Source organism: Mustela nigripes, chromosome 7, assembly GCF_022355385.1.
Source record: "Mustela nigripes isolate SB6536 chromosome 7, MUSNIG.SB6536, whole genome shotgun sequence".
Lineage (NCBI taxonomy): Eukaryota > Metazoa > Chordata > Mammalia > Carnivora > Mustelidae > Mustela > Mustela nigripes.
Genome location: NC_081563.1, coordinates 125,923,984 through 125,942,110, shown reverse-complemented (window position 1 = coordinate 125,942,110; position 18,127 = coordinate 125,923,984). Strand labels below are relative to the sequence as shown.

General features: G+C 41.9%; 1 protein-coding gene across 1 annotated transcript; it reads left to right on the top strand.

Annotated features, from left to right (window-relative positions):
• Positions 1 to 4,022: 4,022 nt before the first annotated feature.
• Positions 4,023 to 12,087, top strand: WFDC8 (WAP four-disulfide core domain 8). The gene is made up of 5 exons (XM_059407696.1): positions 4,023 to 4,152; positions 7,678 to 7,818; positions 8,494 to 8,661; positions 10,839 to 10,979; positions 11,948 to 12,087. The coding sequence occupies exons 1-5, from the start codon at positions 4,023 to 4,025 to the stop codon at positions 12,085 to 12,087; spliced, it is 720 nt and encodes a 239-aa protein (XP_059263679.1).
• The last annotated feature ends 6,040 nt before the right edge of the window (positions 12,088 to 18,127 follow it).

Here is an 18,127-nt window from a genome sequence, read left to right as displayed (position 1 = left end):
CTGTGAATCACCAGGTTTACACACTTCACAGCACTCACCAAAGCACATACCCTCCCCAATGTCCATAATCCCACCCCCTTCTCCCAAACCCCCTCCCTCCCAGCAACCCTCAGTTTGTTTTGTGAGATTAAGAGTCACTTATGTTTTGTCTCCCTCCCAATCCCATCTTCTTCATCATATATTTTTTTAAAGATTTTACTTATTTATTTGAAAGACAGAGATCACAAGTAGGCAGAGAGGCAGGCAGAGAGAGAGGGGGAAGCAGGCTCCCTGCTGAGTGGAGAGCCTGATGTGGGGCTCGAACCCAGAACCCTGGGATCACGACTTGAGCCGAAGGCAGAGGCTTTAACCCTCTGAGCCACCCAGGCGCCCCTAAATCCAATTTTTTTCCTTAATATAAAATATATTCCTACAGCTTAAATGTTGCAGGGAAAAATATTCTTACTGGTATTTTTCAGTCTTATGACCATCATGACCATTGTTCATACATGGACCCCTAATTCTGTTTATTAATTTCATTTCCTTGTTTTCTAGAAAAAAATCATCATATATATATTTTTTTATATTTTTTATTTTTTATAAACATATATTTTTATCCCCAGGGGTACAGGTCTGTGAATCACCAGGTTTACACACTTCACAGCACTCACCAAAGCACATACCTTCCCCAATGTCCATAATCCCACCCCCTTCTCCCAAACCCCATTCCCCCAGCAACCCTCAGTTTGTTTTGTGAGATTAAGAGTCACTTATGGTTTGTCTCCCTCCCAATCCCATCATGTTTCATTTATTCTTCTCATACCCACTTAAGCCCCCATGTTGGAACTCAGTTTTTATACTTTGGACACTTGTAAGAGAAAGGTAAGGAATATGCTTCCATCTCTACCTTTTTTGGAAGCAGCTCAGGACTTTCTAAAAGATAAGTAGAAAGATAAATGGAAAGGGAGAAAGGCAGACTGCAGGCTCTTTTTCAGGCAGACCAACTTCAGGAAAAAGTAAATGTGGAATTTAAGAACTAGGACATTATGACCTCAACTCTGTCTGTGCCTGTGTACCCTCTAGGAGATCTTCCCGTGCCCTCTGGGGTATGGGTATGCCAGCATGCAGTACAGACAGGACTGATTGAGTTGATCTTCTCATTTTTCAAATGGCTAAACTGAGAAAGGAGTAGCCCAAAGTGACATGGTGAATTAATGGTGGAACTTGGGCTTCAGACAGTCTCTTCTTTCCTGGCTCATTGTTGTTCCTACAAGACCCTTGCCTCTGCCTTCCAAGTCTGTCTCAGACCCCAGAGCCACTGAACCTGTCCCCCACACCCATTTGCCTGTTTCCCACAGGACCCATCTTTTGTAGTCACTTGCCCAAACAAATCCCCCTCCAGAATGAATTCACTCTGTTTTAATGTTGCTGGGTTCAGGAAATAAAAATATAAGATGACCAACTAAATTTGAATGTCTGATAAACACTGAAACATTTTTAGTGTGCCTATGGTCTTTATATTTCATGGGATATACTCCTACTAAAAATACTAACTGAGGACTCTGAGAAACAATCTGAGGGTTTTAGAGGAGAGAGAGTGGGGGGATGGGTGAGCTTGGTGGTGGGTATTAAGGAGGGCACGTATTACATGGAGCACTGGGTGTTGTACCTAAACAATGAATCTTGGAATACTGCATCAAAAACTAATGATGTATTTTATGGTGACTAACAACACAACAAAAAAAATTAAAATTAAAATAAAAAAATAATGTATCAGTGTTAGTTCATCAATTGTAACTGTTGTACCATATTAATGCAAGATGTTAGTAATAGGGAAACTGGATGGCAAGGCATATGAAAACTCTCCGTACTTTCTGCTCAAATTTTCTGTATACTTAAAACTTCTCTAAATCAAAGTCTATTTATTTTTTAAAAATACTAATTGAATATCCTGTATTATATTTGGCAATCCAATTGGTCTTCATCTTTCCTTGTACCCGCACCGCTGGAGCTCTGCCTCCTACTAATTGGCTACCAGCTAATATGATCAATGAGTACTCAAGACTGGGTTAATGGGTGTAAAACTTCAAACCAAAACAGAGATCTGATATAAAAATGTAAGACACCATAAGGCCTTGGCTAATCTTTTGGAGGAACAGAATAATGAAACACACAGTTTTTGTTTTTGTTTTTTTTACAGGAAATTCAGGAACTAAAAAGAAAATAGACAGTTTTTTTTTGGTATTCAGTAAATCACCTGTCTATTGACTAAAATATATTCAGCACTAATTAGGTAGTCACTGTGCTTTCCACAATAGTTCTATTAATTCCCATGTCTATGAAGTAGGTGTGTTACTATTTCCTTAAGGAACACTGAGGTGTGGGATGCCTGGCTGGCTCAACTGGAAGAGCATGGCTCTCTTGATTTTGTGCTTGTGAGTTCAAGCTCCACATTGAGTTTAAAGACTAGTTAAAACTAAAATATTGAAAGAAAGAAGAAGGTAGGTAGGTAGGAAGGAAGGAAGAAAGGAAGGGAAGAAGGAAGGAAGGAAAGAAGAAGGAAGGAAGACTTTGGCTCAGTGAGGTTCAATGGCTGAGCCAAGACCACTAGCTGGTAAGTGGGGTATCTACGACGTGAACTCAGGTCCAACTCCAAGCACTGTTTTTGACCATTCCATGCCACTTCATGAATAATCTTCACCCGATCTCATCTAAACCTCACAGTGACAGCAAAGCTGCCCAGTACATTGTATGGTTTCCATTTTCCAGATGAGGAAACTGAGGATCCAGGTTACAGCTACAGTGATAAGTTGCCAAGCCAGTACCACGAATCAGTGTCACTCAGTAGGTTTAAGGCCATAATTGTCATTACTGAACAGTCCAGACACTGTTATAAAATTTGGGGAGAGTACAGGATTAGAATTCTGGAGACAAAAATGAATAAATTTTCACAAGTCTTAAGGGGAGATGGAGAGGAGAAGGGAATTGAGGGACATTGGAAGGGGAGGTGAACCATGAAAGACTATGGACTCTGAAGAACAATCTGAGGGTTTTGAAGGGGCAAGGGGTGGGAGGTTGGGGGAAACCAGGTGGTGGGTATTAGAGAAGGCAGGGATTGCATGGAGCACTGGGTGTGGTGCAAAAACAATGAATACTGTTATGCTGAAAAAAATAATTAATTAAAAAAATTTTTTTTCACAAGTCTTTACTCTTAGGCAGCCACATGTGCATGGTTTCAGGAGATCTGGAAAAGGCTCTACCCCTTTCCCAGTGTCAGAAGTTCCACCAATAACAGGTGCATTCTGGACATAATGATGTTCTCTGTCTCTCTTTCTGTCTCCCTTCCTTTCTGCTCCATCCCTCTCTTGTTGCTTTCAAAATGCATTTAGTCTGAGAGAGGTAACACAGCAAGGCATTGTTAGTTCTTCACATAACAAAATTAAAAAGTACATAAGGACCAGGAAGAGACATGTGTAAATAGGGGTGGAATGAGTAGGGAAGGGTCATTCATTTATGGGGGGCTCTGGGAGTATCAGAAGCTAGGCTTGAATAACACCAGAAGGAATACGAGGAATCCTTTTGTTAACCCGAGATTATCCGGGATTTTTTTTTTGTGCCTGGGGCTCTAAGACCCTGTGACACATGCCCAGGCCCTCCTAAAAATCTCATACCATCAGTTTCTTGTCATCAGTGGAGCAAGAAAAAGGTGTTCACTCATGTCTGGGGTTGCCTTGGGAATGACAGTGGGCAAACCAGCTCTGCAACTATTCCAGACAAATCCCTGTGATCATCTATATGTGACCTCTCATGTAGGAGCAAGACTGGGCGAATGTCCTGCTGGGACACTGTGGAGTCCTGTAGCAGAGTGTGGGGCCACTGGAAGGGGCCTGAGAGTCCTACCCTACTCTCCATGTGACCTCAGACAAACCCCTTATGCACTGTGCATCTTGGTTTCCTCATCTGTGAACTGAGAGAAGTGGTGGGCCATTGTCACAGTTCTCAGCACCTGGTCTGAGTCTCTGTCTCACTTGTGCCTAATCCCCATGCCTCTTCTCATCCCACACAAGCACCTTCCCCTCCACAGTTCTACCTTCTTCTGGATGAATGTAGCACTCCTGCTTCTCTCTCTGTCTTCGGAGGAGACCACTTCATCACCAATCAAGAAAGTCAAAGGTGAGTTCAGAGAAGCTGCAGCCACCCCTCCTTAGGAGGCCTTCCTGGGACTGAGGGTCAGAAAGGAGACAAAGACTTGTGTTGTATGAGGTCACTTCCTCTGTGGCTTTAGAGAACGAGCCCAACTCACTCACCCTGGAAACTTCAGATTCTTCCCTCACTGTTCACTCCAAATTATTTCCCTAGCTTTACCTGATATGTGTATTTTCCAAGTTTAATTTTTTAAAGGTGAGTCATCACTAGGCAGGAGCCCAAGGGCAGAAGTCAGTAAGGAGGTGGTTGCACAAGTGAAGGAGAGAGATGGGGTGATGTCAGGAGCTGACCTGGAAATGGTGGCAAAGAGGGAAAGCCATAGGGCTTGGAGAGAAATGAGGAGGTAGAACTGACTCAAGTCCACGACTGACAGGACGCTAGGGTGAAAGAGAGGGAGGAGTGAATCTCAGGGTTCTCATGAGAGCCTGGGGGTCTGTTGATGCCAAATATAAAGACAGGAGCAGAGTCAAGGAGTCACTGCTAAAGCATAGGAGATTGTAAGTCTGATTTATACATGTGGGCATAGAGGTCTCTTGAGATTCCCAGATATATGTTCCCACGTGGTTGGATATGTGCCTTCAGCTTGGAAGTGAGAAAAGTTCTGGAGGGAGGCATGGTAACCACAGTTAGCTTGGTGGGAATGGATGCAGGAAGTGTGTCAGGTAATGACAACAGAGAGCTGAGATATGAACTTTAGGGAGCATCCCCAGTAGCTGTAGAGGAATGCCCAAGGTATGTGCATTCAGGGAGGAATCCATGGAGACAAAGTTAGTAGTTGAGGAGGGCTGACTGTGAGGGAGGAGGATTCCAAAAGACAGCTGAAGCTGACAGTAGGCAAGGAATACAATGGCTAAACCAAAAAAAAGGTTTACATGCCTCAGAAGCCGAAGGGAGAACTGACTAGAGTCTACACTAGTGAGGGGACATTTGTCTTTATAATCCCAAGATTTATATACCTTTTACCTCTTTGGAGGTGTCCCTATTTAATTTGCTTTACACTCTCTGTGCCCAAACCGAAAACAATAATTTCTAAGCAGCGTACATCATGGTGCCCGACTGCCTGCTTTGGTGTCACTGGAGGCACTTTATTTTTCCTTTTATGACTTTTTAAAATTTTTTTTTATTTTTAAAACTTGTTTTCAGTGTTCCAGAATTCATTGTTTATGCACCACACCCAGTGCTCCATGTAATACGTGCCCTCCATAATACCCATCACCAGGCTCACCCAACCTCCCACCCCCCAAACCCTCCAAAACTCTCAGATTGTTTTTCAGAGTCCACAGTCTCTCATGGTTCATCTCTCCCTCCAATTTTCCCCAACTCCCTTCTCCTCTCCATCTCCCTATGTTCCACTGGAGGCACTTTAAAGTGATGTATGATACATTGGTGAATTGAATTTAAATTTTAAAGAGAGAAAAAAAATTAAGTCCCTAGGCTTCACTTTCTAGAGATTCTGTTTCAGGCCATGGTCTGTAGTTTCTAAAAGATGCACAGGTGTTTTCAATGTACACTCAAAATTAGGAACCATAACTCTTCTTAGCCTTAGACATCCTTGGAGAGTGTATGAAGCATGGTATGAAGAATAAGAAATAAAGCTGGAAAGTACAAAAAGTCTCAATGGCCACTGTTCAGGACTTCTGGAGTGAATTATGGATTAGAGCTCCTAGACTCACTCCTCATTCACTCTATTTTTGCCATCTGACTTCATTTTTTTTAAACCTGGAATTTAGGAGGGTGATACTGATGATCCATATGGTGTTTCCAATTCTGAACCCTTATAATTCCAAGACTCAGTAGTCTCCAAAAGGATCATGCTTCTCTGGTCAGAAGTCTGGTGTGGTTTCGAAGGATTTTCTGCTCAGGTTCTCAGCAGGCAGCATCCAGGGTTGCATCGAAAAGTGCAGTTCTCATCTGGGACCCAGGATTCTCACTAACACTCACTGGCTGTGGCAGAATCATTTCCTTGCACTTGTACCACTGAGGTTGCTTCCAGAGGTCACCTTCAGTCCAGGACACTAAGTTCCTTCTGTCCTCAAAGCTCCTAATAACATGTTGGGTTCCTCTCACACGTGGAATTTATCTTACCTCTTCTCTATTAGTCAGGGGGAAAACTCTTCTTCTTTTTTTTTTTTTTAACTTTTTATTTTTTATAAACATATGTTTTTATCCCCAGGGGTACAGGTCTGTGAATCACCAGGTTTACACACTTCACAGCACTCACCAAAGCACATACCCTCCCCAATGTCCATAATCCCACCCCCTTCTCCCAACCCCCCTCCCCCCAGCAACCCTCAGTTTGTTTTGTGAGATTAAGAGTCACTTATGAACTCTTCTTTTTAAGGTCTCAACAACTTAGATGTGGCTCAGTCAGATAATTTCTATATTTTAAGGTCAATTAACTTGGGACTCTAATTCCATCTATGAAATCCCTCATAGCCCACCTAAATTCAAGTGTGATTCATAACCAGAGGACAGACAACTTGGGGAGGCAACTTTAGAATTCTACTTCCCACAAGCTCAGCAATTAGTAAGTGGTGTCAAGCCTTAAAAAGGAGGAAGAAAACCCATATCTGCCAAGCTCTTCCCATGTGGCAGGCACTGTGATGAATGCATTGTAAGCATCATCCCCCTTAATTCTTAGAAGCAGGTTGTAAGGTAGAGATTGTAATTCTCATTTTATAGATGGGAAATGTTGGACTCAGGAGGAAAACTTTTTTTCCCCCCAAGATTACTTACCTAGTCGTGTTGGAGTCAGGCTCCAAACCAGGTGTGATACACTGCTCCTCCCATTGCCCATTTCTGTTCCCTTTAAGGGTAACTGAGTAGGTATATAGTGGAACTCAGGTTGGTCTTTTTTTTTTTAATTTTATTTATTTATTTGACAGAGATCACAAGTAGGCAGAGAGGCAGGCAGAGAGAGTGGAGGAAGCAGTCTCTCTGCTGAGCAGAGAGCCTGATGTGGGGTTCCATCCCAAGACCCTGGGATCATGATCCAAGCTGAAGGCAGAGACTTTAACCCACTGAGCCACCCAGGTGCCCCCAGGCTGGTCTTGATTTCACAAGGAGTCAGGGACCCAAGTCAGGAATCAGGACTCCTATACTCCTATTTCCATGGTATTCCTACCCCTTCTTACTAATTAATTTCCCCTATCAACTAAGACTCTGGAGGCAAAGGAATTGGGCAATAACATATTAAGTTTCAAGAGGAGAGAGAAGCTCCTAGACTTAAGGAAAGGCTCTTGGTTCCTATCTAGTTCCCTGCCATGAAATCTGAGATGCTTCCCCTTCAGTTGACCTAAGCACAGATTCCTGATTCAGATCAATCAAAATGAACTATGAGTGGTGGGAGGAAGACCCAAATTTAAGCAGAGCTACTGAGGATGGAAGGTAGAAGAGATGGCGGATAGAATGTCACTATTCACCTTTGCCATGGGAGGAGAACTGAAACTCTCAAAGGATGTGAATTTGAATTTGGATGTTGCTTTCTTGTAGAGAAAGCAGGAGTGTGCACCCGAGAAAGGGTCCTCTGTGAGATTTATGTTCCAGACCTCTGCACAACTGATTGGGATTGCCTAAAACAAATGAAGTGTTGTTCATTTGCCTGTGGGAAAAAGTGCATGGATCCATTCCAAGGTAATAGCCCCCAAGCTGAGGGCACAGGTATCTTTTGAGTTGTCTTACTTCCTGCTCCATCCAGAGCTTGTCGAATGATTCCCTTGGATGGTAGGACAAGAAGTCAGGGTTCATGCTTTTCTTGTTCTTGAATCAGATTCCCAACCCTCAAGTACAAACAATGAGTCCAGGCATGAGGGATGTCAACTAGAAAATATTGATGACAGTCTTCTTTGATCCAACACTCAAACACTCACACACAATTAATACTTGTTTCATGTTCACTAAGTGTCAAGAGACTATTGTTGGCACATGGTAAATATAAACCTCAGTCAACTTTGATGTGGGCTTGGTTTCGGACTCTGGCTTTCAAAGAGGTTTTCTGGTGGCTCAAAGTAAAGAGTATCTCATAATAGGAAATTCTGTTATATATATAAATGAATGGGTCAGACCACAATAATGCCTTAGGCACTTTGGATACAGTCACTGAACAAATCTTGTCCTCCCAGAGCTCAAGGACTTAGAGAACAAAGATCAGTTCCATATTTGTAGGAGAGCTAGGTTAGAGCTTTTATTTACAGTGGCTCTCTCTATGACTTGTATGGTCATACTAAGAACTGCATAAAAGCTGAGAGCCTGACCCCTTCTCTTTTTTCCTACCCTTTATGTTCTTCCCTCTCTGCATCCCACCTTCAGAACCCTGCATGCTACCCCCAGAAGAAGGAGAGTGTGATGTTAGTGTCTATCGCTGGTATTTTGACTTTAAACTTCAGTCCTGTGAACCGTTTATCTATGGAGGCTGCTTCGGGAATGCCAACAACTTCCTCAGCATCACAGCCTGCCAAATGGCTTGCTCACCACCTGGTAAGATTTATATCCCTGGCAATCCGAGGGATTAGTATATGCTCAGGCTTTAAGGTTAAACTGCCTTGGTTCAAGTCTACTCTATCATTCCCTGAGTGGGTGGTCTTAGGTCAGTTGCCTGTTTCCCTTAGCTTCAGTATTCTTGTCTATAAAAGGGGGATAGTAATAGTATTTACCTAATAGAGTTGTTGTGTCAGAAAAATGACATAGTGCACTTATCTATTGAGTAGTACCTGAGGCCTCACCCAAGAATGAAGCATAAACAGGTCAGGTCTGGAATCACATGAAGTCCGAGTAGAGTAGAGAGTAACTGAAGAATAGGATGAAGTAAAGGTGAGGGCTGTGGATTAATTCCTACTATAATGACAAGCACCAATAATATTGGGAGATAGTATCTTACAGAGGTAGGTGCCAGATAACCCAGATGAAAATCCTCCTTTTCCCACTTATTGCAATTTTCTTCACCTCTCTGAGTTTCAGTTCTCTCCTCTGTAACACTGAAATAACAGAAAAACATCTTTGAGTTTTTGGTGGATTATGTATAATCGGGACACAAGGATTTGACATAGGGGTTGTTAAGTAGTGTGGGCTTGCTTAATGGTAGCACCCTAGGTGGTAACCATTGATGTTCAAATGCAGCACCGTGTGACTTACAAGACAGCATTACAACTTTGATGTCAAATTCTAAGAAGCAGGCTGAATAGTATATCATCTCTTCTATTATACAGACAAGGAAACAGAGTCAAATAGATAAAGTTAGTTGCTCAAGGATTCACAGTGGGTCAGGAGTAGAACTGGAATTTTAATTCTGTAATTCCAGTGATCCTGAATGGCAAAGACATTATTGTGGTCTGACCCACTGTAGAAGGCTTTAAGAAATCATGGCACTATGCATTAGACCTTGGCTCACTCTCAGAAGCAGTAGGAAGAAGAAACCAGGGAAATGAACTTGGGTGGGATTGGGGGAAATTTATGTTTGGGTTAAGAAAGAACCTAGGGGTGGGCACCTGGGTGGCTCAGTGGGTTGGGCCGCTGCCTTTGGCTCAGGTCATGATCTCAGGGTGGGATGGAGTCCTGCATCGGGCTCTCTGCTCAGCAGGCAGCCTGCTTCCTCCTCTCTCTCTCTGCCTACTTGTAATCTCTCTTTGTCAAATAAATAAATAAAATCTTTAAAAAAGAAAGAAAGAAAGAAAGAAAGAAAGAAAGAACCTAGGGGTGCCTGGGTGGCTCAGTAGGTTAAGCCTCTGCTTTTGGCTTGGGTCATGATCTCAGGGTCCTGGGATTGAGTCCCACATCGGGCTCTCTGCTGGGTGGGGAGCCTGCTTCCTCCTCTCTCTCTCTCTCTCTCTCTCTCTCTCTCTGCCTGCCTCTCTGCATCCTTGTGATCTCTTTCTGTCAAATAAATAAATAAATAATCTTAAAAGAAAGAAAGAAAGAACCTAACCATAGCTCTGGGAGTCAAATTCACCACACTCTGTCAGAATCCAACTTGAGAAAGAAGGAGAAGAGAGAAGAGGAGGAGAGAAGGAATAAAATAAGGAAAAAACCTTCCTGTCCTCATAGAATTTGTAATCAGATAATGACGAGGAAACATGCACAAAATGTGAAAATATTGATTTTAACACCATCTATGTCCTAGTGACCCACATTTGTAGCTCTATTCTGAATTTGACTCCCAAACGCCAACTGCATACTCTACTCCTTCATCTCAATCTCACAAACACCTCACACTTCACTTGTCTAAAACAGAGGTGATCATCCATCTCAAACTTGCTCTGTCCACAGCTCTCCCTCTCTTGGTTGATATGAACTTCTAAATCATCCTTGATGAATGGGCATCAACATTCTCAATCCACACTGATGGAGTTAGGAAATCATTTTAGATATACCTTAAAAATAGATCCATAATCTGAACATGACTTACTATGTCTTCAGCTGCCGCACCAATCCAGGTACCTCTCTTCTCACCTGGAGCTTCAAAGAGCAACCCTAACTATATTTCTCCTACAATCCATGAGAAGCTGAGGCATTCCATTCTGCCATAGCCTACCAGAGGTAGTCACAGGAGAGTGAACCAAGTCACAGAAAGAGATACTAATTTTAAAGGGAGGGAAAGGTGTTTGAAGAGTGTGAGAAGGGGTGGGGTTTGAGAGAACTCACATCTACTCTTGTTTTAGCCAAGAATGGACAGTGCCCACTCTTCCCTTTCAAGGACCGTATGGAGTGTCCAGCTTCATGTAAGAGTGACTTCGATTGCCCCAAAACTACCAAATGTTGTGAATCCATGTGTGGCTTTGTTTGTACCAAGGCCTGGACAGGTGAGAACTAGGGATATACCTCCCAACATCTCTAGGGCATATGCTAAGGATGCTTTGTTGTTCCATTGAATAAGGATGCCCCTTTGGTTGAACTTAGATATCTCTAGGGAATTTTTCTTTCTTTAATGACCTATCACTGCTCTCATGTTGTCATCTTAATTTCAGGAAACTATTATGCTAGTCTTCAAAGCCAACCATGCATAGTATCACTCCCTATTTTTTCCCCATGAGAACTTATTTATTCTGAGTCTCATTCTTCACTGATTGACAGGTGACAATATCCACTTACTCAAACAAACAAAAAAAGATAACCATTAGGTACATTCCTAATAAACCCTTTGTCTACACAGAACTTCACATGAAGTGCATATTCACATCTTGTAAGGTATGCTAGGGAAAAGATGGGTAGCAAACTGCTATTGGGATAGAAGTGAACTCTGTAGCCTCTGAGACTAGTGTTCATTTCCTTACTTAATATTGAGATAGTATGGTCTTGTCTGAGGGATTCTTAGTGTTTGGTGCTGCATACAGCATGGTATAGTGAAAGGAAACCAAGGCCTTTCAACTGACTTCAACACTTCCACTTGTTTTCTCTATGGCCATACACTACTCACTTGCCCCTACACTAACCTCAAGTTCTGCAACATATAAAACAAAGAAGTTCTGGGTGCTCTCTAATACTCCTTCTACCTCTGGTAATTTGGGATTAGATAACCCAAATCCATTACTTCTCTGGGGGGCAGCAGGAATCCTATCAGATTGTCTATGTCAGAGATGGCAAGCCTTTTTCATACACCTCAAATTATTGGCCACTGGAAGTTGACACTTTAGCCTTCTGCACTCTATTTTTATTCTAGGGGGAAGGGTAAGAGGTTTAGTCAGAAGAAACTCCTGTTTAGAGTTTTCCAAGTTTCCCCAAACTATGATCAAGTATTTCAAGTTCAAATGTCTTATTTTATCCCATAAAGTCAAACCAGGTTTCTGCCCGCACAAGCCCATGGTGTGTTCCAAGATTGATAGACCCAAGTGTCTTCAGGATTATGATTGCCCAGTGTCACAGAAGTGCTGTTCACATTGTGGACTGAAGTGCCTGGAACCTCAAGAATGAATAGTAAGTGGAAAATATTATCATTGATGTAATTAATTATGAGTAGGATAATAAAAACTATCAATTTTATCTTCTATCCAACTGCTTTCCCAAATTGACTTATGAAATATAACACTATTTACTGGGGTTACTTTGATTGTATATATAATCTTATCATCTGAAAATGATGGAAAAGTTTGACTCTGCTTTATTCCAATTTTGTGACTTAGTTTCCTCACCTTTTTATATCTAGAGCCTCTGAAATTATGTTGAAAATAAAAGCAATGACATCTATCCTTGTCTGGTTCCTTATTTTAAAGTTGACGTCTCACCAGAGAATGTAGTAGTGCACAAATGGTACCTAATCAGGCCAAATTTTAAAGTGTTGTAACCGAGCCACAGACTAAACTGGGTGCTCTAATGGGCTAGTGTGCTTGAGGCAGAAAAGAGAGTAAGTGATCTAGAAGACAAGTGGATGGAAAGAAAGGAAGTTGAGGAAAAGAGAGTAAAACAACTAATAGCCTATAAAAAGAAGTTTTAAGAAAGCAGTGATGCCATGAAATGTACCAAGGCCAGAATTATTGTGGTGCCTGAGGGTGAAGGGGCGGGGGGGGGGCAGAAAGTATATCTCATAGCTGAGGACATCTCTAATCTGGGGAAGGAAACAAGTATTCATGTCTAAGAAGTAGAGAGAACTCTTCCCAAATCAATGAAAATACATCAACACCCTGACATATAATAGTAAGACTTGCAAAATTCAGAGACAAAGACTCAAAACAAGGAGCTCCTAACCTACAGAGGAAGGAACATTAGACCAACATCAGACCTAGCCACAGAAACCTGGCATGCCAGAAAGGGATGGCATGATATATTCAGGGTACATGTAGCCATGAATACTTTATCCAGCAAGGCTGTCTTTCAGAATGGAAGGAGAGAAAAAGAGCTTCCAGAACAGACAGAAACAGAAAGAATATGCGACCACCAAGCCAGCACTGCAACATATATTAAATGGGAACTTGAAAGAGAAGAGAGAGCCAAAGAGTGAGATAGACCAGAAAGAAATAGAGACAATCAAAGAAACAGGGACTTTATGGGCAATACAATGCACTAAATTCATATCTTTTAACAGTTGCTCTGAATGTAAATGAGCTAAATACTACAGTCAAAAAACACAGAGTATCAGATTGCATAAAAAAGGAAGCCCAATCCATATGTTGTCTACAAAAGACTCATTTTAGACTAAAAGACACCTCCAGACTGAAAGTGAGGGAGTGGAGAACAGCTTTCCATGTAATGGACCTCAAAAGAAAGCTGGGGTAACAATCCTCATATCAGACAAATTAGATTTTTAAACCAAAGACTGTAGTAAGGGGTGAAAAGGGATACTATATCATACTTAAAGGATCTATCCAAGAAGAAGACCTACCAATTGTAAACATTTATGCTCCCAACATGGGAGCAACCAATTATATAAACCAATTAATTACCAAAGAAAAGAAACACATTGATGATAATAACATACATTGGTAGGGGGGGACTTGAACACCCCACTCACAGCAATAGGCAGATCATCTAAACAGAAGATCAACAAAGAAACAAGGGTTTTGAATGACACACTGGACCAGATGGACTTCACAGATATACACAGAACATTCCATCCTAAAAGAAAAGAATACTCGTTCTTCTTGAGTGCATGTGGAACTTTCTCCAAAACAGATCACATTCTGGGTCACGAATCAGGGCTCAACCAACACCAAAATGTTGGGGTTATTCCCTGCATATTTTCAGACCACAGTGCTTTGAAACTTGAACTCAATCACAAAAGGAACTTTGGAAGGAACTTAAACACTTGGAGGTGAAAGATCATCCTACAGAAGAATGAATGGGTCAAACAGAATTGATGAGAATGAAAACACATCTGTTCAAAGCCTTTGGGATACAGCAAAGGTGGTCCAAAGAGGGAAGTACATTGCAATACAAGCCTATCTCAAAAAAGTACAAAAATCTCAAATACACAAGCTAAATTTATACCTAACAGAGTTGAAAAGAGAACAGCAAACAAAGCCTAAACCAAGCAGGAGAAGAGAAATAATAAAATTAGAGCAGAAACCAATGTAATGGAAACCAGAAGAACAGTAAACAGATCAACGAAACTAGGAGCTGGTTCATTGAAAGAATTAATAAGATCAATAAACCTCTAGCTACATATATCCGAGAAAGAGAGAGAGAGAGAGCCCAAATTAATAAACTAGGAATGAAAGGGGAGAGATCATAACCAACAGCAAAGAAATACAGACAAATTTAAGAACATACTTTGGCAACTACATGCCAACAAATTAGGCAATCTGGAAGAAATGGATGCATTCCTGGAAACTTATAACAACCAAAACTGAAACAGAAAGAAATAGATAGTCTGAACAGACCAACACCCAACAAAGAAATTGAAGCAGTAATCAAAAACCTCCCAGTGGCACCTGGGTAGCTCAATCAGCTAAGCTTCTGCCTTCAACTTAAGTCATGACCAATGGCAGCAATGGCCACAGTCACCAAACTGTGGAAAGAACCAAGTTGCTCTTCAACGGACAAATGGATAAGGAAGATGTGGTCCATATACACTATGGAGTATTATGCCTCCATCAGAAAGGATGAATACCCAACTTTTGTAGCAACATGGGCTGGGCTGGAAGAGATTATGCTGAATGAAATAAGTCAAGCAGAGAGAGTCAATTATCATATGGTTTCACTTATTTGTGGAGCATCACAAATAATAAGGAGGACATGGGGAAATGGAGAGGAGAAGGGATATGAGGGGAAATTGGAAGGGGAGATGAACCACGAGAGGCTATGGACTCTGAAAAATAATCTGAGGGGTTTAAAGGGGTGGGAGGTGGGAGGTTGGGGGAGCGGGTGGTGGGTATTATGGAGGGCACATATGGCATGGAGCACTGGGTGTAGTGCATAAACGATGAATTCTGTTATGCTGAAAAGAAATTAATTTAAAAAAAAGAGAGAGAGAACCATAAAGAAAATATATTTACAGTACTACACTGTTAAAAAAAAAAAAAAAAAGAAAGAAATGGAAGGAAAAGTTCCAGACTTGTTCGATGAACACTACCGCTTCCCAAAACCAGACAAAGATCCCATCAAAAAGGAGAATTCTAGACCAGTATTCCTGATGAACTTGGATGCCAAAAGACTCACTAAAATACTAACCAACAGGCTTCAATTGGTGTATTTAAAGGATTTTTTTAAAAGATTTTATTTATTTATTTGACAGACAGAGATCACAAGTAGGCAGAGAGGCAGGCAGAGAGAGAGGAATGGAAGCAGGCTCCCTGCTGAGCAGAGACCCCGATGTGGGGCTCGATCCCGGGACCCTGAGACCATGACCCGAGCCGAAGGCAGAGGCCTAACCCACTGAGCCACCCAGATGCCCCTATTTAAAGGATTATTCACCGTCTTGTTAATGTTGGCCATTCTAACTGGTGTAAGGTGGTATCAGTGTGGTTTTGATTTGAATCTCCCTGATAGCTAATGACGATGAATATTTTTTCATGTGTCTAAATGAGTGTTGGAGAGGATGTGGAGAAAGGGGAACCCTCTTACACTGTTGGTGGGAATGTAAATGTGGTGCAGCCATGTTGGAAACCATGTGGAGATTCCTGAAGAAATTAAAAATAGAGCTACCCTATGACCCTGCAATTGTACTACTGGGTATTTACCCCAAAGATACAGATGTAATGAAAAGAAAGGCCATATGTACCCCAATGTTCATAGCACAATGGCCACAGTTGCCAAACTGTGGAAAGAACCAAGATGCCCTTCAACGGATGAATGGATGAAGAAGATATGGTCCATATATACAACGGAATATTAAGCCTCCATCAGAAATGATGAATACCTAACTTTTTTATCAACATGGACAGGCCTGGAGATTAGGCTAAGTGAAATAAGTCAAGCAGGGAGAGTTAATTATCATATGGTTTCACTTACTTGTGGAGCATAAGGAGTAACATGGAGGATAGTAGGAGAAGGAAAGGAAAAGTGAATTGGGGGAAATCAGAGGGGAAGACAAACCATGAGGGAGTGTGCTCTGAGAAACAAACAGCATTCTGGAGGGGACGGAAGTAGGGGGTTAGGTGAGCCTGGTGGTGAGTATTATGGAGGGCACATATTGCATGGAGCACTGGGTGTGGTGCATAAACAATGAATCTTGAAACACTGAAAAAATAAGATTAAATTAAAAGAAAAAGAAATTGGGTGAGCAAAGGGCCAAAAATGCCATTTATCCTAGACCCCAAAGGCATAAATTTCATCTCACTTGCTTGGAAAGTGAGATCCAAGGGTGAGGCTGGAAATTAGGCAAGACAGGAGAGATAGAAGAACCAGAAATTCTGAGTTTTCATTTACACTCAAGAAAACTAAGAGAAGAATTCAGCCTTATTTGTGGGCCCTGGGAACCATTTGGGCATTTATAGACTCTGGGGGATCTTTAGACATATATAGACACTATATATGTCTATATATAGACTATAGACATCACCTTCATCTCCTTTTATGCACTATTCCTCGCTACCTTCAACTCCATAGTAAGATATTATAACCATACTAATATCACAATATTCCATAGTGACCTCTGACAAGTATACTGACACTCCATTCTCTTTTACCTTTATCTTTGACACTCACTCACTTGGTGACATTGAGTCAGCATCTGCACTCTTCTGGGCCTTATGACCCCATATGTATGATGAGGAAATGGGACTTGCACCCTCAGAGTCCTTCCACCCACGGATCAGCTTTGTGTTCTCTCCTGGACTGAGTTTGGGAAGGACACAGAATAAGTGGAAAAGCACCACTCATGACTTCTTGGTTGTTTATTAGAAATGTATTCCCTGGTCCCATTATGGGGTTCACCTGGCTCCTGACTGGTGGGGTGGGAATTTGTAATGTAAAATACCTGATATTCAGCTTTTTCACTGTAATGTAAATGCCTGACATTGACATTAAGCTTTTGAGTGCTGAGGCATCCATTTCAAACACATCCATCTCAAATAGATACACTCCCTGCTATATAACACAGACACTAACAACGCAATTAGGATAAGGAAACAGCTGCCCTCACCAATGAAGTTCTCCTTTTAGAAAGGCCTCGAGCAACCCAGATAACTAATCACTGGAGTGACCCTGCTTCTCCCTTCCTACACCCTAATTCCCACTTTTAAATTCACCAATAGAAAGTGAACTCATGAAACCTTAGACATTCTACACTTGGACCCAAATAAAGGGAGAGCCCCAAAGTATGCACTTTCTCCCCCTCTCTCTGTCCACAGCCTTTTGTATGTGGCTCTCTGCCTTCCCATGCTCCCTCCAGGGCTTGTGAGCAAATCTTTTCTTAAGTTCCCTAATGGTTTGGCAGAGGTGAGCCCTGTGATCATAATAAGAACCACAAAGACCAGTGCAACCACAACACTGACCCAGTGGTGGTAGGGGGATGTCTCTGAGGGGAATGTCTGGGGGCATCACTTTGAGTAAATATGTTCCAAGGACATCTCAGGCCTTCTTAGAAGAGAATACCACTGTCAATAGGCTGAGACCCACACCACAGATTCCCATAGAGGGCTCTGTTGGTAATCCTAAATTTTGTGACCATACAGTCACTCATTGATGATTAGGCTGGCTTTGTCTGGCTTTTGCCCATTTATAAGACAAATGGAGAACAAAGCTTGGCCCCAAAGTGCAAACTATAGTTAAGGAAAGAAATGGGGACCCTACAGATGACATTTGCACTTTGAAGAGTATCTCTCCTTCTGTCAAGGGTGATGGACTCACTGGCACTGCAGATTCCTTATAGGAAGTACTCCAGAACTCTCTCCAGAGCCCCTTCACCAGTCCCATTAGAAGCCAGCAACTCTAATGCCTATGGACCTGTACTGGGGTGTAGTCTCTCAGGCAGGTCTCTCCACTGTACAGTGCTTCCTCAAACAACAAGGAGTTTACATGAGATGGCAAACATTCCCTACAGGCTCTGCTGACATTCTCCACCACTCTCAAACAATAG

Bases quoted from the DNA above. Each gene is read 5' to 3' on its own strand.
- WFDC8 (XM_059407696.1), top strand. From the start codon at position 4,023: ATGCCTCTTCTCATCCCACACAAGCACCTTCCCCTCCACAGTTCTACC. The intron at 8,662-10,838 runs GTAAGATTTATA...CTCTTGTTTTAG, and splicing joins AATGGCTTGCTCACCACCTG to CCAAGAATGGACAGTGCCCA. The intron at 10,980-11,947 runs GTGAGAACTAGG...TATCCCATAAAG, and splicing joins TTGTACCAAGGCCTGGACAG to TCAAACCAGGTTTCTGCCCG.